The 22800-nt window shown below is 48.1% G+C and overlaps 2 protein-coding genes across 2 annotated transcripts in view; one reads left to right on the top strand and one right to left on the bottom strand.

Moving 5' to 3' along the window:
• Window positions 1-1229: 1229 nt before the first annotated feature.
• The window catches only part of LOC108788093 (zinc finger protein 585A-like), a 51275-nt gene continuing 29704 nt past the window's right edge, over window positions 1230-22800 (bottom strand). The window contains exons 7-8 of the mRNA XM_018557827.1: window positions 15275-15978; window positions 1230-2042 (exon numbers count right to left, since the gene is read on the bottom strand). Of these exons, the coding sequence (XP_018413329.1) occupies window positions 1261-2042; window positions 15275-15978 (1486 nt within the window). The 3' untranslated portion in view covers window positions 1230-1260. The remainder of the gene's footprint in view (window positions 2043-15274; window positions 15979-22800) is intronic.
• Window positions 8633-13398, top strand: LOC108788071 (zinc finger protein 501-like). Its single transcript, XM_018557804.1, has 6 exons — window positions 8633-8683; window positions 9159-9261; window positions 10499-10585; window positions 10705-10770; window positions 11220-11344; window positions 12334-13398. The coding sequence occupies exons 1-6, from the start codon at window positions 8633-8635 to the stop codon at window positions 13396-13398; spliced, it is 1497 nt and encodes a 498-aa protein (XP_018413306.1).

Raw genomic sequence — 22800 nt, 5'->3', positions numbered from 1 at the left:
CCAATTGGGGCGGCCCTTCATTGAAATGCACGGAACCCTTCAAAACAGACTTGAGGGACATCTGGCATCTACTCGTATCATGCCTCAGTGTCATTTACAATAACGTTCCTTCCTTTTCATGTATGGAGGGTCTTGAGGACTCTATTAAACAAATACTGCACTTCATTATCCTCCACATCACATCATGGTGGCTACAGCCCTGTAATGCCAGCAGGCTTTAGATGGGTTCCAGCTCTGTAGAACCTCCCATGAAGCAGTAGATCACTATTAGTAGTGATCTCATAATGCGGAGCTGCATGAGGGGTCTGGATTGGGCCTCCACTCACCAGTTCAAGCACCCCCATGAAGAAGTACGGAGGCGGGCCTTAACAGTGAGCTGCCACATACATACAGCCCTGTATTGTTCTATGGGCATGCTCAATCAGCACGCCCAGAACTATGACCAAGCTGTCACCAACAGTTCATGGTCAACTACTGACTAGTAGGAGGGGCTCCCGATTATGTCATCAGTGTGCAGCCAATCACAGGCATTGTTTAATCAGAGCCTTCCTAACTGCCTCTTGCTTTGACGCCAACTTAAAGGGCAGAAGTGGGTGGGGGAGGTGGTGAGGCATCCTCGGAGGTCAGGCATGGTGGACATCCCCTTCTCACTGCAATTCTTCTACAATAGTTACTGAGATACTCTAAGAAGCGCGAGACCTTGCTGAGCCATTTAGAGGTCCCTGAAATCTTAAAACCGAGTCCATCAGAATGTTTAAAAAGCAAACACAAAAAGTTTGAAATGTTTTCAGGTCCATGGACTTCCATAACATCTGTAGGATGGGGCGTTTTAGTACCTTACGGAATCATGATCGGTTGCTTCACCTTTCATACAAGGTCCAACTGCCGCCATCAGCACAACCGATCCAAAGAAGCTGGAGGTGACTAGGTGGAAAAGGGGTCAATGTGAACTATGAAGAACGCCTGAGATCTCAAGACATCTCAAGAGCTTCTCCACCATGCGATATTAGACCTTCTTTAGAAAGGTCTAAGCTGTGAATGTCATATATGGAGGCCAAGTAAAAACACACTGGGTTGCACCGATGGATTCCTGCCATGCCATCTTGATCGGTAAGACCCACAGTATAGATGAGGAGGGTTGAACCCATTGGGGGGCCGCTATGGTGTGAAGCAAACAGTTCAGATTCAGGCAGGACACCCAAGGTGACTTCTGTCCAAGAATCAAGGATGGAACCACAAACTGTCATGAAGACTGACAGCTCAGATGATGACAACTCCTATCTTGTGCATTTTCCTCCGATGCTTGGCCAGCCCCGACTTCTGCCTAAAGAACTTCCCGCAGTCCAGACAGCAAAACGGTTTCTCACCCGTGTGAAGTCTCATATGGTCCATGAGATGCTGTTTCTTGGTGAAGCCTTTCCCGCAGTCCGAGCAGGAATAGGGCTTCTCGCCCGAGTGCATCTTTTCGTGTATGATAAAGACGGACCTGGCGATGAAGCCTTTGCCACATTCGGAGCAAGTATAGGGGTAGTCACCCGTATGGATCCGCTTATGTTTCACCATGTCTGACTTGTCGGTGAAACACTTCCCACATATGGAGCATTCATAGGGCTTCTCCCCCGAGTGAATCCTGCGGTGGCTGATGAGCGTTCTCTTGTTGGTAAAGTGCTTGCCACATTCGGGGCAGGAAAACGGCTTCTCGCCTGTGTGAGTCCTCTGGTGGGAGTCCAAGGAGGCTTTCTGGGCGAAGCATTTGCCGCATTCAAAGCAGGAATATGGCTTCTCTCCAGTGTGGGTCCTTTCGTGGAGCACGACGTTCGACTTTTCGCCGAAGCGCTTCCCGCAGATCGAACAGCAGAACGGCTTTTCCCCCGTGTGGACTCTCTGGTGCTTGATGAGATTGGAGTTCTGGTCGAAGCACTTGCCACATTCAGAGCACGAATAAGGTTTCTCCCCCAAGTGGACGGTCTGGATGTGTCTGAGGAGGCTTGACCTCCGGCTGTAACACTTTCCGCACTTAGAACACGAAGACGATTCATCCCCTCTACGGGCGTTATGAGGACCAATGGGATTGGAAGCTCCTTCTCCTTCATCGTCTGGCGAGGACAAGGCATGAGTTTGGTATTGGCCATCTGGAGGACATAAGAGAGGGAAAAGAATAGGCCATTCAAAATACAGAGCTATAAAGGGAACCTTTTGAGATACACTATATGGCCAAACATTTGTGGACACCTGACCATCACACCAAATTGACTAAACATGTGGTAACGCCTCCTAATTATTGAGTTCAGATGCTTCCATTGAAGGGTTCTGGTAATGCTACATCATGCAAAGATATTTTACACAATTGAGCATCTCCAACCTTGTGGCAATAGTTTGGTGAAGACCCTTTTCTGTTCCATCATGCCCCATTCACAAAGCCTGATCCATATAGACGTGGTCTCACTCATCTAGTGTGGAGGAACATGAGTGGTCTGCACAAAGCCTTGATATCAACCCTACTGAACACCTTGGTGATCATATGGGACGTGGTTGCAAGCCAGGTCATCAACACCTGATCTCGTAAATGCCCCATAGGCAGAATAGGGACAAATTCCCACAAACACCATTCAAAGTCTTATATCCCAGAAGAGTGGACGATGTTATAGCTTCTAACCTTGTGGCAATAGTTTGGTGAAGACCCTTTTCTGTTCCATCATGCCCCATTCACAAAGCCTGATCCATATAGACGTGGTCTCACTCATCTAGTGTGGAGGAACATGAGTGGTCTCCACAGAGCCTTGACATCGACCCCACTGAACACCTTGGTGATGATATGGAATGTGGTGGCAAGCCAGGTCATCAACATCTGACCTCCAAAATGCCCCATTGGCAGAATAGCCACATATTCCCACAGACACCCTTCAAAGTCTTATAGCCCAGAAGAGTGGAGGGTATTATAGACCTTCAAAGTCTTATATCCCAGAAGAGTGGAGGTCGTTATAGCTGCAAACGGAGGCCAACGCCATCTGAATGGCCATGGTTTTGGAATTGGATGTCCAACAAGCTCATTCAGGTGTCCACCAATGTTTGGCCATACAGTGTATCACTCAATGAATTGGATGCAAGTTCTGAAACTTTACAGAGTAATTACCAACATTTTATATTTTTGGAGACACCACTTGGCATACAAGCTTGGCATACAAGCAGTTGAATGAAATCTGACCCTGGGTACATACTGTCTCCCCATTACTGTCTACTGACAGAAAAGGGGGCTTGACTCCCCCCACTAGACACATTCCGTCCCCCCATTACTGTCTACTGACAGAGGAGGGGGAGAAGAAGAGATTGTTGTAGTGACTGAACAAGGAGAATCTGGGACTCTTTTCTGGATTTCGTATCTATTACCTGTGCTGATCTCTGGAGGGATCTCCTCTTCTTCCTCTTTGACGATGATTTGAATATTAAGCAGATCTGCAGCCTGCAAAGAAAAATAATGACATGTATTATAATAATTAAAGAGACCCGAACCTATGTACAGATCATATATATTCACACTTGTATGTCCATCTACCTGATAAACCTGAGACATCTTATGACTTTTCTGTGTGGACTCCTGGGAAGGTGGAGGGCAAGGACATGTCTCTGATGGGTTTCTGTTGCCAGATCCATCTGCAGGACACACAAGTTACAGTATGTCACAACCAAGGATGCAACTTCTTTTTTGTCTGTATTTTGAATGGTAACACAAGGTTTTGGGTGGTTATGGAGCATCTCTTATAGATATATAGATCATGCGGTGAAGGAGGAAAACAGGGATGACAGTTGCTGACACTGAGATGATGTATGGAAATCTACAAGGAGGATAGCACAAGAGGTTTCAGTGTCTGCTTGTCCCTTTCGCTCCTCACAACACCAGAGCAAGCAGCACCTAGGCCGCCATTCTCAACCAGGGTTCCTCCAGAGGGTGCAAGGGGTTCTTTCAGTTGTGGCCAATGGACCTCCCATTTAAGTGAGCCAAGGCCACATGGCAAAGCCATCGGAATGATACCAGAGACTAATTTAGCTGTTTGTAAGGGTGGCAATTGGACCACCAATGTAGGGGGCATTTTTCCCACAGACCTCCAATGAACTGGTTTCAGCAGGGGTTCCCTGAGACCTGGAAATAATTTAGGGGTTCCTCTGGGTTGAGAAAGATTGACTTATGGGCCTGTGTCAACAGACCTTTCTTTTATTTAATTGGATTTTGTATTCCCATATAAGTCTATGGGAATTCAAAACCCGCTTGAAGCAGGTCAAGTGCATGTCAGAGGAAGGCCAACCACAGGTCAAAAGAAGGTCAACTGCAGGTCAGAAGAAGGTCAACAGCCGGTCAGAAGAAGGTCAACCACAGGTCAGAAGGTCAACTGCAGGTCAGAAGGTCAACTGCAGGTCAGAAGAAGGTCAACTGCAGGCCTAATGCACATATGAATGAATTCTGAATGATCTCAGAAGCTTCGCAAATGGACGCCATCCACACAAGTCTAAAGCCAATCGACAAAGACACCTATCTTTCCACAACCTAACTTCCCAGGGCCATCATTTAGAATAAGCTAGAACTTGCTGGAAACATTTTACACGTAGAAGCAGTGTATCATCGTGTATCAAGTTAGCAAGCACACCTTTTCACCTTCCTCCTGCTGTTGCTATGAGGAACCAAAGTGGATTGTGCCAGTTCCAATTCCCCCGATTAGGGTGCCTGCAGCTGTTATCATAAAGGAATCACCACTGGAATTCCTTTAGAAGTGTGTGCTCAAGGCTGCCTGTCAAGGATCACCACAAGGGATGTTAGGTTGACTCTTTTCATAGAACATGTTGGTCTCTCTCTTTCCACCCATCAGCCCAGTTCCTTTTGTTTCCAAATGCTCCATTGGAGACCAATGTACAGAAGCAAACAGCCAATAAAATGTCTCCGAACAAGGAGAATCTGGGAGTCTTCTCTGGATTTAGAAGTTAGTACTCACCTGTGCTGATCTCTGAAGGGATCTCCTCCTCCTTAACCCTCAGAGGTCTTCCTTCCTTCTCCAACACAACGTCTTCTGGAGTCACCCTGGTGTCTTCGGGGTCTGTGGATAAAGATGAGATTGAATCTCCTGAGATGTATGAGGGACCCCAGAGAGTGTGTGTGGGGTGAGATTGGCCACGTCTCAATGACATAATATGAGGAGGAGAGCCGGTGTCTAAGAGAGTTTGATGGCTCCTGACTCCCCCCACTAGACACATACCGTCCCCCCATTACTCTTTTAACCTCAGATGTCTTTCTTCCTCCTCCTCAACACTGACATTTCTCTGAGTAGCTCCGGTGCCTCCAGTGCCTGCACATAAAGATGAGAATGAAGCCTCCCGAGATGTATGAGACCCCAGAGAGTGTGTGTTGCGGGAGACTGGTCACGTCTCTTGGCTGGTAACACACAATGACATGATGTGAGGAGGAGAGCCGGAGTCTAATAGCGCTGATGGCTCCTGACTCCCCCCACTAGACACATTCCGTCCCCCCATTACTGTCTACTGACAGAGGAGGGGGGAGAAGAAGAGATTGTTGTAGTGACTGAACAAGGAGAATCTGGGACTCTTTTCTGGACTTCGTGTTTATTCCTCACCTGTGCTGACCTCTGGAGAACGTTCCTCCTCCTTACACAGATCATCATTCATCTCTTCGTCATCATCCATAGCTTCAACTTTAATGATGTTTAGGCTGTCCTCCTCGTTGTCCTCCATCATGATCTCCTTGTATAGATCCTTGTGTCCTTCTAAAAGCTTCCCATGTCCATATCTAGAAAACAAACCAGCTGGTTGGATGCTCTCTGTTTACCTGCAGTAGATGAGACCAGAAAGGAAGGAAGATATATGACTCACAATATCTGTTAACTTTCCCAACAATTAAAGTGTATGTATAGCCAACACTTTTTTTATTCATTTTGGATGGAATAGGGAAGGGTTAAAAGCCAGCTGCTGTGCAGTCAGTTTCCCCATGGTGACTTCTCCTGTGACCTTGCTCCTCGGTGATCTTTCCAATTGTGTACACGAGCACCTCGCAGTCAAGCCTTCTCTGCTGGAAGTGAACCACCGTAGACTGGACTTTTGGCACTTGTGCCATTCTGTGCCCCCTCAAGCCCTGTTCTCCACTCCAGGGGCTTTTGGGCCATAGGTGTAAAGGAAGCTTTCTTCTCATCATGGCCCCTAATCAGAGAGGAGATCAGGGAATAATTTTCCACCTGGTCTTATCGTCAAACGCAAGTATCAACGAGAAGATATTAGCCAATGACCTATCCTCTTTATCTTCATACACTCGGTCTACCATAGAGAAGCTCCAACTATAATCCACCACTTGGCCGAGCCATCATCTCCTTTGCAACATTTCACCCAGAGCTCTCATGTTCAACCCAGAGCTCTCATGTTCATAAATGTGCCTACCCCAGAAGATGACCTCAAACGATGCTGATCTCCGGGACCCTCTGCATAAATCTGTGAATTGGCCATCAATGAGTTTTCCATTAGAGCATCACAACTGGCCAACATATGGACGGAACAATGTAAGGAACTGTGGAGATGCAGTAGACCAGGTATAGGCAACCTTGGCTCTCCAGCTGTGGTGAAACTACAAGTGCCATGAGGTTGCCTACCCCTGCGGTAGAACATTACTTGATACATGCCTGTCCTTACCCAGAGCATGTATGTAGGATAATATTAATACCCATCACTGACGGAAGGAGTCATCAACATCATCAGGAGGTTCTTTTGACTACTCAAGCCAATGGCATGCCAGATGCCATCGTTTCGGTGCAGATTACAAGAGAAGAGGTATTGCCCCATTGGTTCGTATGGATAACTCCCCAGATTTTACTGATGTCCCCAATAATGTCTGATTTGGTCTTGGTGTACAATGTGTCGGATATGTACTACGGATGCCATGTTCTATCTTCCTCTCCCCTGTGTAATAAAACGCAGACATTATTACCTCCTTGTCCCAGTGCAGTCATTCTCCAGCCCAAGCCCCCCACTAGGAACATTCTGCTCTCATTGGAGCTCCTCCCTGTCCTCTTCTCTGGGCTACGACAAAATGTCCACCAGCTCTTTAACAGAAAATAAACCCTTTGAAATATTTAATTTTATGACTGCAACAACATTATTTTTTATCAAGAAATAACACGTGGCTCATTGGAAACCAAAATTCTTTACACTTGAACGTGAAGGTTGTCTTTGCTACAACAATATGGCCACCCCCTTCCACAGAGGTAGAGTATGGAGCATTTGCCTTCTAGAGGGAGCCCTGTGTGAGCTGAGATCAGTAGGTGGGCTCTTCTCACAGCCATATTGTTGTAGCCCAGAGCAGAGGAGAGGAGTCAGATTGGGAGATGTATGGCTTCTCTTGGTGGGGTTTATGGTTGGACATTATCTGAATGGTGAGAAGGTAATAATGTATAATATGCAATTATTATACACACAGGCTGGGAGCAGACATTATATATGTGTTTGGATGACTGTCTTCATTGCAGGAGGCGGACATTTTGTTGTAGCCCAGAGGAGTCAGATTGAGAGATGAATGGCATTCTCTTGGTGGGGTCTATGGTTGGACATTATCTGAATGGTGAGAAGGTAACAATGTGCACTTATTGTGATCCAGAAAATTAGATACAATCTGACATAAAATGTGTACAAATGACCGTCTTCATTGCAGGAGGCGGACATTTTGTTGTAGCCCAGGGAGGAGCTCTAGTAGAGAGTCTGCAGAGTGGTTGTATAGGGAGGAGGTGAGAAGAATGTCTTGTTATGAATGTACTGAATTGGTTATAAAGAACTGGTCACCTTTAGGATTCAACGATAACCACTATATAAAAAGCATTTTTTTATTCATGCCGGCCTCAATAATTATCACATTGATTGGTTCTGATGCAAGACTTGGCCATGTCTAGCTTAGGTGGACATGTAGATCCTACCTGCGCCATCTCCAACAACATCTAGAAGGGTGTGCTTCAATGTGGTGGCCATCATTTGGTCCCAACCTCCTAAGGACATTCCCTTCTCCAGGAAAGAGACCCTGCAACCAATATGGAGGCTAAACCAACAGTAACTAATGTCTACCAAGGTTGGTTGATGTCAATTTTAGGAGTCCTTCCCACCAGTAATGTTTATCTTCCTTCTCATAGGTGTTTCGCCAGGTATGGATGAGGTTTGGATGTTTTCTCCATGGAGCAATGGGAGTGTTTAGAAGGACACAAGGATCTCTACAAGGACGTCATGATGGAGAACCGGCCGCTCCTCACATCACCGGGTAAGAGGAGACTTTCATTTCTTGAGTATTGAGGATCCACCTAGATACACACATCCTCTGATATAAAGACATAGAAACAATGTATTCAGTCAGTGTGTGTGTTTCCTACAGATGGATCCAGGAACAGAAATACCCCACAGAGATGTCCCCATCCTCGGTATTCCCGGGACTCCAGACAGGAACATCATGAGATCCCTCAGGCCCGTCCTCTGTATTCCCGGGATTCCACACAGGAACATCAGGAGATCCCTCAGACCCGTCCTCTGTATTCCCGGGACTCCACACAGGAACATCAGGAGATCCCTCAGGAGGATCAGGTAGAAGGAATTATATTCCACAAGCATGCAAGAACCTTGTCTCATTGAATCATGTCTTGGATATGTTCCAGCAGGTGTAGGGACCTAAAAACTAAGAGGTTGTGGGAGCCCCTCATAATGGACACAGCAGGTGTATAGACCCAGGAACTCAGCACAGGGATGGTGGGAGCCCCTCGTAATGGGCACAGCAGGTGTACAGACCCAGGAACCCAGTGCAGGGATGGTGGGAACCCCTCATAATGGGCACAGCAGGTGTACAGACCCGGGAACTCAGCACAGGGATGGTGGGAGCCCCTCATAATGGACACAGCAGGTGTATAGACCCAGGAACTCAGCACAGGGATGGTGGGAGCCCCTCATAATGGACACAGCAGGTGTATAGACCCAGGAACTCAGCACAGGGATGGTGGGGGCCCCTCATAATGGGCACAGCGGGGGTACAGACCCGGGAACTCAGCACAGGGCTGGTGGGAGCACCTCATAATGGGCACAGTCAGTGTTCACACACCAGGCAGTTTTTAGTTTGTCCTGTTGCATTCTGTCTCATCCAGGGCGACGGTCTGATTGTTGTTAAAGTCGAGGCTGAAGAAGATCCGTATATAAGGGGTGATGAGCCGTGTAAGGAGGAGGAAATCCCTCCCGAGATCAGCTCAGGTGAGTAATAAACACTCCCTGTTCATAAATATTTAATAAAGGCAGCAGCCGCTCTGGATTCAGAGAGCATTATGGGGTATCTTTCAGAAGCTGTTTGCTTTCTGACTGTCTCGCTCTAATTTAAAGTCTATATGGAGCTTCACAGAGTTTAGAGAGCAGATGGGACACAGCTCCTCATTAAGATGGGACACGGATCCCCATTAACTTAGAGCTTCAGCGATTCAGGCCTGTAGAAGTTCTTCCATCAGCAAAGCAGTTAAGAATATCCTGGTAGATATTATATTTTCGAATGGTCTACAGCCCCTCCTACTGGCTGAAAACACAGCTGAGAACTGCAGGCATCGGGGTTTACATGGCCGTGTCATCTCTGAGGTGCCATCTCATTCCAGTGAGTAGATCATGACCCTGTCTGATGCCTGAACAAAGATGGTGCCCTCTTTCTGGAGAGAAAAGCAGATGATGGCTTTGTCAGGGGAAGTCCTGTTATCTCTGTAAGAGGTAATACTGGAAGTTAAGAAATTATACTTGCATGTGTTTCCTACAGATGGATCCAGGAACAGAAATACCCCAGAGAGATGTCCCCGTCCTCTGTATTGCCAGGATTCCACACAGCAACATAAGGAGATCCCTCAGGCCCGTCCTCTGTATTCCCAGGATTCCACACAGGAACATCAGGAGATCCCTCAGGCCCATCCGCTGTATTCCCGGGACTCCACACAGGAACATCATGAGATCCCTCAGACCCGTCCTCTGTATTCCCTGGATTCCACACAGGAACATCATGAGATGCCTCAGGCCCGCCCTCTGAATTCCTGGGACTCCACACAGGAACATCAGAAGATCCCTCAGGAGGATCAGGTAGGAGGAGCTGAAGGTGTAGCAGAGTAGGATGGTTGAAGTAGTTTAGCGAAAAAATAAATTGGGCAGGGCTGACACCACTCAATCCACCTACAATGGTGTGAGCTGTCAGCTCACAACAGGACTCAGGAGCTGATCACAATTAGGTATTGTCCCGTAATCCTCGTCCAGGACAGCCACCTGAGAGATGATTGGCTCCTCCCTCAACAGGAACCACAAATCAAACGAGCAGTTATAAAGCACCTCCCTATCTTGTAGAACATTATAGGGGACAGACTGCCTATAGGGATCCCTAATGTCACCTTTCTACTCCATTGAAGCCGTGGCCAAGGAATGATGGCTTTGAACCTGGAAGTGACAAATTCCTCATCAGTTCCAGGTTCATTCACAGGAGTGGAGATCGATGAACAGACATTCACTGGTCTCCCTCTCATCTCGCCACCGTCATCCGCCATGGCTGTCTTTGGTCGGCAGGAGGGGAAGCAGTGCACGGGATTCTTTAGGGGCCGGGGTGCACCTTTGCTGATACTTTGCTGATTGTATTATATGGCGGCATTCAGGGTGAAAATCTGATTTCCGTTAAAGTGGAAGTGAAAGTGGAAGCGGAAGATCAACATAAGGAGGAGGAGATCCCTCCAGAGATCAGTTCAGGTGAGGAATAAACACTAAATCCAGAAAACAGTCCCAGATTCTCCTTGTTCAGTCACTACAGCAATCTCTTCTTCTCCCCCCTCCTCTGTCAGAGGGCACATAGGGGGTGATTTATAAACCGTTCACACAGCGTATAGCTGTGAGAATGAGGTTCATGGCCCCTAATGATCACTAGATGGAAGAAAAGATGGAGCTGAGGAGCATTCCTACGCTCCTCAGCGCCATCTGGTGGCCATAATGCAGTATTACATTATGCTCTAAAGCTCCATCTAGTGGCCATAACGGGCTGCAAGCCTTGTTCGCATAGCTATATTGCTGTGTGAACGGTTTATATACCACCCCCTACGTGCCCAGTGGAGGACGGGCTTCTGGAGCAATCAGCTTAGAGGAAAAACCGTATGCCTGAAGATCTGGAACATTTTCATCTCTCTGTTTCTCGGCTCCTCCAGATGGACAGCACAGGAGGGGTGACATGGAGCAACAGCCCGCTTCTTCTCCAGATGGCGAGGTGGAAGAGGACGACATCGGGGCTGACTGCCCAGAAGAGAAGCACGTTACAGCACATGTCAAGCAGGTAGGTAGTCATTGGATCCCCTGCTTGTTGGGAGGACCTACACTCTGGAAGCTGTGCTCAGAAATGACCGGTAGGGGAGAAAGGACTAGTCACCAGTATTGTCTGTGGTCCATGCAGCTGATCTTTCTACCATTACAATGCCTTGTTCTGCTGTGTGTGTGGAGATGGCCATCTTGGTAGAGGCAGGGCTTTGCTTCCTCATGGTAGAGCCTCCAGCAAGGGGAACCCTGAGCAGCACCAAGTCTCCTGAGACCAGCAATGAGAGTCATCAGTGCCTTAGATCTCACATTGCAGATATACAGCTGTGAGGCCACAGATAAGGAGTGCCTTGGATCCTTGGCCTAGGTGGAATTCCAGTGCTTAGGCACACTTAACAATTTTGAATCTTCCCTATACCATGGCAGGTCTTCACTTTTAGAGTATGGGTCCACTTTAAGGGGTGCATTTATAAAGAGTGCCCATGCCCAACGTTCCAACTGGCCTGTTTTTATCCCATATACCTTCCTGTAGGCATCTGAGGCGCCTTTGAGGCCCTTTTCACCTCATAGAGTTACCTACCCAATGGATTCTCCAACTTGAACTTCTCTTCACTTGGAAAAAGGAGGCCAACTCCAGATCTAGTGCCTCCAATCCACACGATTGGTGTCTGAAGCGCCTTACTGGGGAGACTTCCCCTCACTTCCTGTCCCAGGGACAACGCTGTCATCAGACACGACGTGTAAGACATCTGTAACGGGGACCCAGACAGCTGACGGGGCTCTGGCCTTCTCCTACCTTGGTTTCTGACTGTTGGAGAGCTCCCCTTTCTTCCTGTTAGGGTGACACTGGGACAACAAGTGAGGGGAACTTCCTCCAGAAGGATCCACAGATAGCAGATAAAAGTTGACGGAGGTTCAAGTGGAGGTGCACTTTGAGATGGATACATTTCCAGAAGTGTTCAGTCTCCACATTGGAAAAGTTTTACCAAGAACATGTTTCTGTCTCCTCAGGGGAAGCGGAGGGTCAGGAAGCCGGTTTCGTGCCCCGAATGCGGCAAATGGTTCACCCAGAAGTCCAGCCTTGTCCAACACCAGAGGATGCACTCAGGGGAGAAGCCCTTCGCGTGGCCGGAATGCGGAAGGTGCTTCACGCTGAAGTCATCGCTGGTCAAGCATCAGGTGATCCACACGGGGGAGAAGCCATACGCCTGCTCGGACTGCGGCAAGCGCTTCCGCCAGAAGCTGTCGCTGATGAAACACCAGCATATGTTCATGCGGGAGAAGCCATACTCCTGCTCGGAGTGCGGCAAGTGCTTTGCGGCCAAGTCGACCTTGGTCACCCACCAGAGGACTCACACGGGAGAGAGGCCGTTCTCCTGTTCCGAGTGCGGGAAGTCCTTCACTCAGAAAGCCCTGCTCATTAAACACAAGAGGACTCACACGGACGAGAAGCCGTACCCGTGCCTCGAATGCGGGAGGAGCTTCGCCCAAAAGTCACACCTTGACCAGCACCGGACCATCCACACCGGAGAGAAGCCCTTCTCCTGCTTGGAGTGTGGGAAATCCTTTGTCCAGAAGTCTCGTCTGGTTGGCCACCACAGGAGGCACTTGGGGGAGAGGCCATATGCCTGCCCCGAGTGCCAGAAGAGCTTCGCCGACAGGTCGTCTCTGGCCGAGCACCGGAAGGTCCACACGGACCAGCACCTGCTCACCTGCCCGGACTGCGGCAAGCGCTTTTCCCACAAGGCCAACCTTTTCCGCCATCGGAGGATCCACTCAGGCGAGAAGCCGTTCTCCTGCTCCGACTGCGGCAAACGCTTCACGCAGAAGTCTCAGCTCGTCAACCACCTGAGGATTCATGCCAATCGGCAGCTGTTTGCCTGCTCTGAGTGTGGCAAAGGATTTTTATCACACTCCTCCCTCGAGTGCCATCAGAAAAGCCACAGTGGGGACAGCTTATATTCATGTACTGAGTGTGGGAAACTTTTCACCTGGAGAACCTCCCTTCTTAAACACCAGAAAGGTCATGGCACTTCTAAAGAGGGAGACATTTTACACAGTGGAGCTGACTTGTAAAAGTCTGAGAGAGAGTGACGAGTATGTTTTTCCTTTGTAAGCTTCCTTTGATGTCAAACTTCCTGTGACCTGTGTTTGGCCTCAGAGGACGGCATGGGAAAGGTAAAAAGTTACATTTGCAAACTTACTTGATTTTCTTCTGGGTATAAAATGGAGATTTTGGATTATGAACATGAATTACGGATATAATAAAGGAGCAAAGGTGTGTGAAAAGTGTACTTATTCTTACAATTGAATGGGGCCCTAGGAAAGTGTAAAAGGGGACCCAGGAAAATGTGCCCTAAGGCCTTACACTTATTTATTGATTTAGATGAAGGGTTCAGAAAACACTTTCCAGTATCTCTGAGGAATAACGTTTTGCTAATGGTCCATGTCCCATGCAAAAAATGAATTCTCTACAGCCGCCAGGAACACTGTCTGCATGGGGTTAGGGATATTAGGGTGTTCTTGAAGCTCAGGGACTAATGGGATTGGTTAAGTGGGAGCGAAGACTAGTGGGATCGGTTCAGTGGGGGCGGGGACTGATAGGATTGGTTCAGTGAGGGTGGGGCCTAATGGAATTGGTTCAATGAGGGCAGATACTAATAGGATTGGTTCAGTTAGGTCAGGGACTAATTGGATTGGTTTAGTGAGGGTGGGGAATAATGGGATTGGTTCAGTGAGGGTGGGGACTAATGGGATTGGCTAAGTGAGAGCAAAGGCTAGTGGGATTGGTTCACTGAGGGCATGGACTGATGGTAGTGGTTCAGTGAGGATAGGGACTAATGGGAATGGTTCAGTGAGGGCAGATACTAATAGGATTGGTTCAATGAGGGTGGGGAGTAATGGGATCGGTTCAGTGAGAACGGGGACTGATGGGATTGGTTCAGTGAGGACGGGGACTGATGAGATTGTTCCAATGAGGACGGGGACTAATGGGATTGGTTCAGTGAGGAGGGGAGAAAAAGGGATTGATTCAGTGAGGACGGGGACTGATGGGTTTGGTTCAGTGAGGACGGGGACTGATGGGATTGGTTCCGTGAGGACGGGGACTGATGGGATTGGTTCAGTGAGGACGGGGACTGATGGGTTTGGTTCGGTGAGGACGGGGACTGATGGGATTGGTTCAGTGAGGACGGGGACTGATGGGATTGGTTCAGTGAGGACAGGGACTGATGGGATTGGTTCAGTGAGGGTGGGGACTGATGGGATTGGTTCAGTGAGGGTGGGGACTGATGAGATTGGTTCAGTGAGGACGGGACTGATGGGATTGGTTCAGTGAGGACGGGGACTGATGGGATTGGTCTCAGGTGGCTTCTGTTCCTATGCCCTACAGCCGGGGTGGACAATTAATCATCTCAAGGGGCCATCGTAGGAAACTGGGATGGCTGTAGAGGGCCGAACCGATTAACGCACCGCACCCAGTGTGCGTTACAGTGTGACAGGTGTGTTATGTTATCATCCAACTGTCCTAGCAACCAAAGACTGCAGAGGAGGACCCCAACATCATTGGTTGCCAAGACTGCCCAGCGGTCATAGCAACCAAGGACTGCAGAGGAGGAACGCAACATCATTGGTTGCCAGGACCGCCCAGCAGTCATAGCTCATGTGATTACAGGAGCCAGCCACCCCCACCCATTCCCAATTAGTTTGAGGAAGTGATGGTCTCATTATCTACAGAACAGAAGCAGGTAATAATGGGCAATGATGAACTATAACTGACCTTAATAATTTTTATTTTGGAATTGTGCTTTAGATATCATCACATGACCCTCCAGCCAGGAGTCCAGGATTGTTGCCATCAAAAAGCTTTATCAAAAGGACGAATCGCTCTTTTCACAAGGAAAGATCGGCTCTGCGTCCCCGCCCACCTGACACGGAGTCATCTTGTCCACACCGTGCGTTCTCCGGTGACAAACCAGGGACGACCGCCACGGAAAACACTTCCCGCATTCGGCGCAGGAAAACGGCTTCTGGTTGGTGTGGACCCTCTGGTGCGTCAAGAAATTGCACTTCTTGGCAAAGCTCCTCCCACACTCGTCGCAGGAAAATGGCTTCACGTTGGCGTGGACCCGCAGGTGAAGGAGAAAGTTGGGCTTGTGGGCGAAGCTTTTGCCGCAGTCGGAACAGGAATAAGGCTTCTCGCCCGTGTGCCTGCGCTCGTGGCGCTCCAGGTGCGACTTGCTGGTGAAGCAGGCTCTGCACTCGGAGCAGGAAAATGGCTTCTCCCCCGAGTGGGTCCTCCAGTGTCTCACAAGGTTCGAGCGGCCCATGAAGCTTTTGCCGCACTCGGAGCAGGAGTAGGGCTTCTCCCCCGAGTGGATCTTTTGGTGCCTCAGTAGGTTCGACTTAGAAGAGAAAGACTTTGCACACTCGGGGCAGGAGTACGGCCGCACCCCGGCGTGAGTCCGTTGGTGGTCGGCAAGGTGGGCCTGGCGGCTGAAGGATTTCCCGCAGGTGGGGCAGGAATAAGGCTTCTCGCCGCTGTGGATCGTCTGGTGGCTCATGAGGTGGGACTTCTGGGAAAAGTTCTTCCCGCACTCGGTACACAAATACGGCTTCTCACCAGTGTGGGTCGTCCGGTGCGAGAGGACTTTGGTTCTTGAGGAAAAACACTTGCCGCAGTCAGGACACTGGAACTTCTTGAAAATTCCACGTGTTGTATGACGGGCAGGAGGTTGGCGGACATTGGGAAGACACCCCCCGTGGGCAGGACTGGGAAAAGTTGGGTGTAGGTCTGTGGTGACGGTGCTTACTTCTGAAAAACCTGCTGTGACCTCATGTTCTTCCATCTTGCCATCTTGAGGGATGATGGGACTTTTCTTGGCCTTGTTCCCTTTGTATTGCCCATCTGGAGGAAACAGAAAATGGAGTCTGAAGCTGATCTATGGGCTTCACATATGCCCAACACCCCTTTAATTGATGGCTGGCAAAACATCCTTACTCACCAAAAGCTGTGGTCATGTGAAGCTCCAGTCCAGTCTTCTTTCTTCTGTTTACAGGAGGTGGTCTTTCTTTAAATGTCCACGTCACTGAGTGTGTGACATGGACACTTCCTATTGGCTGTCCAGCGGCGGACTTCTCTCAGGATCCAGAAGAGGAGTAACATCAGCACAAGAGGACTAGTGGGGACTGGCTGGCCTGGGCACATCGGCTTGATTAGGCCCCCAGCCAGTTACTGTTTGCTGAGCAATAGGGCCGCAGCAAACGATTATTTTTATAATCGGTTTGTTGCCCGATTATTTTTTCGATTAATCGATTAGTTGCATTAAAAACTCTCTCTCTCTCATTTTTCTCTTTCGCTCTCTCTCTATTTCTCTCCCTCTCGATCTTTCTCTCTCTCTCAATCTTTCTCTCTCTATATTTCTCTCCCTCTCGATCTCTCTCTCTTGATATCTCTCTTTCGCTCTTTCTCTCTCTCTATATCTCTCTCTCTCTCTTGATATCTCTCTTTCGCTCACTCAATATCTCTCTATTTCTCTCCCTCTCGATCTTTCTCTCTCTCAATCTTTCTCCCTTTCTTGATATCTCTCTCTCTCTTGATCTTTCTCTCTCTCTCGATAATAAGAATAGTTGAGAACTATTCTCATAATCGATTATTTAATTGCAGCCCTACTGCGCAACCTTACTTGCTCAAACTATGGTAGAACAGAGACATTTACTTCCCCCTGAATCCTTGAGGGCCTAGAAAAGTCCACCATTTGGAGACTCAAGATGGGCTGAGAATCTTTGGCCTGCAGGTCCATGAGTGTGGGATGAGATGATCCCAGTACATGCCCTTTGGGCTGAAAAGACATTCCAAAATCCTGTGGAAAGCCTTGCAGGAAGAATGGAGGCCGTTATAGCTACAAAAGGAGGCCAGCTCCATAGTAATGGCCATGGTTTTGGAATGGGATGTCCACGAAGCTCATATAGGGTTGATGGTCAGATGTTCACAGACTCTTGGCCGTATTGTCTACATCTTAGTGTCTATCATCTAATGATAACATACTGTGGACACAGGTTGCCCCTCTGGTCTTCTATCATACCAGTTGCCCATTGCTATAAGAAATTTTACACTACAACTGTTTTTTAAAAGGAGAGCTGGAGACTAATAGAGGCTGATGGCTCCTGACTCCCCCCACTAGACACATTCCGTCCCCCCATCACTGTCTACTGACAGAGGAGGGGGGAGAAGAAGAGATTGTTGTAGTGACTGAACAAGGAGAATCTGGGACTCTCTTCTGGATTTAGTGTTTATTCCTCACCTGTGCTGATCTCTGGAGGAACATCATCCTCCTTACACGCCTCACCACCCCTCACAAAGGAATCTTCATCAGTTTCCAGTTTGACAATTACAAGGCCGTTACTCTAAAAAAAACACAATGCAGAATATGAGCACACTGTGACTGGAAGGGAGATGGGACAATACCAATATATCAGGTATAACCCTCATTTCCATCTACCTGATCATCCCGAGGGGTCTGGTGATGTTCTTGTGTGGAATCCCGGGAATACAGAGGACGGGCCTGAGGGATCTCCTGATGTTCCTGTGTGGAATCCCGGGAATACAGAGGACGGGCCTGAGGGATCTCCTGATGTTCCTGTGTGGAATCCCAGGAATACAGAGGACAGGCCTGAGGGATCTCCCGATGTTCCTGTGTGGAATCCCGGGAATACAGAGGACGGGTCTGAGGGATCTCCTGATGTTCCTGTGTGGAATCCGGGGAATACAGAGGACGGGGACATCTCTCTGGTGGGTTCCTCTTCCTGGATCCATCTGTAGGAAACACACACACACTGACTGAATACATTGTTTCTATGTCTTTATATCAGAGGATGTGTGTATCTAGGGGGATCCTCAATACTCAAGAAATGAAAGTCTCCTCTTACCCGGTGATGTGAGGGGCGGCCGGTTCTCCATCACGATGTCCTTGTAGAGATCCCGGCGTCCTCCTAGATACTCCCACTCCTCCATGGAGAAATAGACAGAGACATCCTGACACCTTATAGGAACCTGACACACACACAATGATACAGTCACCATCCAGACACATCCCTTGTCTGTTCCTGGATCATGTCCCAGAATTCCCGGCACCGCTCACCTCTCCTGTCAGCAGCTCAATGATCTTCTGGGTGACTTCCAGAACCTTCTTATCGTTGACTGTGGTGGGTATCATGGAGGGAGGTGAGGGATCCACAATGGGTGTTTGTTTCCTGCCCCAACCTTCCAACCCCAAAGGAGGGCTGCTGGGTGTCCAAGGACCATGGCTCTTCTTCACAGGTCCATAATCCTAGTAACAAACATGTACATAGAGCCACACCAATGTATAACCTGTCCAGTCATAGGCCACACTAACATAACTATCTCCGGGGCTGATAAACCTGCATCTCCCAGAATCCTCCTCACCTCTCCGGTCAAGTCTGTGTTTTATGAATAGAGATAAGAGTGATGTCATGTGACCTCCCAGAATCCTCCTCACCTCTCTGGTCAGGTCTGTGTGTTATTACTAGAGATAAGAGTGATCTGCAGCTCTAGAGTGATGTCATGTGTAGGGTTGCCACCTATTCTTCAAGCGAAACCCGAACACACTCTAGCGATGCGCGGACATATTTTTGGGAGAATGAGTTGCGGCTTATTTATATGTAAATAGCCCCGCCCATTCATATGTAAATATCACAGTTGAGACTATTTTCAGTGGGGGGCCAGTAGCCCCTATCCTAATTCTGGTTGCCCCTGTCTGCCTGACATCATGTGTCCGGGTTTCTGCTGCCATGAAACCCGAACACAGCATTCAAAACCCGAACTGTCCGGGTGAATCCTGGACAGGTGGCAACCCTAGTCATGTGACCTCCCAGAATCCTCCTCACCTCCCTGGTCAGGTCTGTGTTTTATTAATAGGGATAAGAGTGATGTCATCTGACCTCCAAGAATCCTCCTCACCTCTCCGGTCAGCAGGTAGATGATCTCCAGGGTGAGCTGTAATATCCTCTTAGTCATGTGACTCCACTCTCTCTCCATCCTCAGCGAATACTCCGGGGAGGGACTCTGCTCCAGAGTGTCACCCATCCTGCCATCCTCTGCTCTATGGTAATACCCGAAAACAATGAGGTCTGCAATCTGATTGGCTGCTATGACATGGGGTACGTCACACATGCTATTGGGTATCAATTATGAAAGCAATGAGTGAAGCAATATAATTACTTTTATAGTAATAGGTATAAGTACCGGTATATATGTTTATATATTTAATATACTCATTCGTTATCATTATTATTAGTAGAATATTATTATATTATTATTATTACCAGCATTGCTTGGACCCCTCTCAGCCCTGAGCAGCTCTCTGTCCCCTGTTCATATCCCCTGTCCTCCATCAGCACCGGAAACACACCTCTCACTCCAGCCATGTGGCTCCAGCGCTTCCTCTTTGTGATTTCCACTGTTGCTGATACCGCCCAGCAGCTGTCTGGTTGCCATGGCGATGACAGCCTCCTAAGCGCTTCTAGACGGGAGAACGGCGGACATTTTCTTGTAGACCAAGCAAACATTATAGAACAATTTGGTCAAAAATCAGTTATTCCTGGAAAGTGTTATTCAGCCGTTTATTTTGGTTTTAAAATAACAAAGAAAGTACCGTAATACAACTATAAACAAAATCCTTACTGGAGTTTTAAGCTGGGCCGTTGGCGGCCATATTGTTGGAGACCGCACAAGCTGAGGGACCTACAGATGTGTTACAGATGGGCGTATACATTTCAGTATTTATTAATATGAAGTTTGTCTTTCTCTGGCACGTTTGCACTCCCCTTTTTCGTGCCCAAGCAAACATAAACTTTTTATTTGTTGAACCTATTGAAAAAAAATAAAGCGGCGGCCATTTTGTTGTAGCCCTCAGTTGAGGACAGGAAGTAAGTTTGGTAGTGCCAGTATCCTGTTTCTTTGATTGTTAGGCTGCAGAGTGTGTGCCCAGTGAGGAGGAGGAGGTAATGATGTCTTCTTATTATGAGAGGAGGAAGAGAGGAGGGGGTCCCAGCACTCTCTGTGGACTGGACTGGGGGGGTCTTCTGACCCTTTGTATCAGCTCACAGAATCAAGGCTGCAGGGTGGGGTCTCATAGCTCTGTGTGCTGGAGGGCTGCCTGAATTTTAGTACATCGGGGTCCGGGCTGTGTACAACGACAGGACGAGGTAAAATCGATAGATGTTAGTATTTAGAGACGTCAGCGGCTCCTGATACCCATATAAATGGGGGGGGGCGCCATTATACTTTTAGCCAGTCCACGCTTTGAGGTATTCTTTTGGCGTTCAAAATCTGCAGCTGCTGCGATTGCAGGATAGGCCACACAGAGATTGTATTATTTTTGTCTAAATATGCAATTAACAAACATGGATGCCACCCACGTACTGCATACCACCATTTGTCTGCTATTCACTGAAGGACACAGCAGAGATTTAGGATCTCCGACCATTGGGTTATGCGCCACCTCCAATGGTCAGAGATAATTGGTGACGATCTTGAACCTCTGGACTATTGATGGTGGTGATATAACCCGATGGTCAGAGAATCAAGATCTCCGATGTGTCCTTTAATGAAAACAGAGATTTTAAGGGGAGTACAACAGATCCCATTTTCTCTTTCGTTCATTGAAGGACACAGCAAGGATCTTGAATCTCTGACCATTGAAGGTGACAGTATAACCCAATGGTCAGAGATTCAAGATCTCTGCTGTGTCCTTCATTGAACGAAGGAGGAAACGTCCTTTTATCTTTTATTCATTGAGGGACACAGCAGAGATCTTGAATCTTTGCTTGGGTTATATCGCCACCTTTAGTGGTCAGAGATAATTGGTGGAGATCTTCTATCTCTGACCATTGAAGATGGCGCTGTAACCCATTGGGCAGGGATTCACAATCTGTGGTGTGTCTTTCAATGAACGTATGAGAAAAGGGGAGGGGGAGGGGTTTGAGTACAAAAAGATCCTATTTTATTTTTCATTCATTGAGGGACACGACAGAGAACTTGAATCAGTGCCCACTGGGCTATATCGCCACCTTTAATGGTCAGAAGTAATTGAGGGACACAACGGAGAACTTGAATCTCTGCCCACTGAGTTATATCGCCACCTTTAATGGTCAGAAGTAATTGAGGGACACAACGGAGAACTTGAATCTCTGCCCACTGGGTTATATTGCCACCTTTAATGGTCAGAGGTCATTAAGGGACACGACGGAGAATTTGAATCTCTGCCCACTGGGCTATATCGCCACCTTTAATGGTCAGAGGTCATTGAGGGACATGACGGAGAACTTGAATCTCTGCCCGCTGGGCTATAACGCCACCTTTAATGGTCAGAGATCATTGAGGGACATGACGGAGAACTTGAATCTCTGCCCGCTGGGCTATAACGTCACCTTTAATGGTCAGAGGTCATTGAGGGACACGACTGAGAACTTGAATCTCTGCCCGCTGGGCTATAACGCCACCTTTAATGGTCAGAGTTCATTGAGGGACACAACGGAGAAGATTCAAGCTCTCTGCTGTGTCCTTCATTGGTCGAAGGCGGAAACGTCCTTTTATCTTTCGTTCCTTGAAGGACACAGCAGAGATCTTGAATCTGGAAACTGTTTTTTGGCTGATCTGCCCCAACCAGCTGTAGGCTGAAAAGAGTCTTGAGGTGGGGTTAGGTGCTTGCAAGTTGATGTTGGGAGTAAGGATTGGGATGAGCGTCCCTGGTACTGATCCATCATGAAAATAGTTAATGCCGTCTTTCAATTATGACTTGATCTTCGTAGAGCCGCCATTCTTCAAGGACGTCATGATGGAGAACCGGCCGCCCCTCACATCACCGGGTAAGAGGAGACTTTCATTTCTTGAGTATTGAGGATCCCCCTAGATACACACATCCTCTGATATAAAGACATAGAAACAATGTATTCAGTCAGTGTGTGTGTTTCCTGCAGACGGATACAGGAACAGAAATACCCCAGAGAGATGTCCCAGTCCTCTGTACTCCACGGATTCCACACGGGAACATCAGGAGATCCTTGAAGACCATCAGGTAGGTGGATGTATCTGTCTACATCTCTGGTGCACCAACTGGGTGGCCCTTTGGTTCTTATTATGCAGCCTCAGGAGATGAAGATAGTAGTCTGTGGTTGTAGCGTTTTCTTTTTATGTTCTTCCCTCTAAACCATCTCCTGTAGCATGTCCACCATCTATGACCATCTCCTGTAGCATGTCCACCATCTATGACCATCTCCTGCAGCATGTCCACCATCTATGACCATCTCCTGCAGTATATCCAGTCTGTGACGATCTCCTGCATCATGTCCACAGTCTATGACCATCTCTTGTACCATGCCCGTAGTCCGTGGTCATCTCCTGTTGCATTTCTACACTCCTTGACAGCTTTCTGTAGAATTACTGATTGTTGTGTGTAG

The sequence above is a fragment of the Nanorana parkeri genome, unplaced genomic scaffold (assembly GCF_000935625.1).
Source record: "Nanorana parkeri isolate BGI_ZX_2015 unplaced genomic scaffold, ASM93562v1 scaffold305, whole genome shotgun sequence".
NCBI classification, from domain to species: domain Eukaryota; kingdom Metazoa; phylum Chordata; class Amphibia; order Anura; family Dicroglossidae; genus Nanorana; species Nanorana parkeri.
Note: the sequence above shows the minus strand (reverse complement) of the source record. Positions and strands in the feature narration are given on the sequence as shown.

What these genes read in the sequence shown, in the direction of transcription:
- LOC108788071 (XM_018557804.1), top strand. Translation starts at nt 8,633, where the DNA reads ATGCAAGAACCTTGTCTCATTGAATCATGTCTTGGATATGTTCCAGCA. An exon ending in CCCTCCCGAGATCAGCTCAG is followed by an intron (nt 9,262 to 10,498) that starts GTGAGTAATAAA and finishes CATCAGTTCCAG; the next exon opens with GTTCATTCACAGGAGTGGAG. An exon ending in ATCCGCCATGGCTGTCTTTG is followed by an intron (nt 10,586 to 10,704) that starts GTCGGCAGGAGG and finishes TTTCCGTTAAAG; the next exon opens with TGGAAGTGAAAGTGGAAGCG.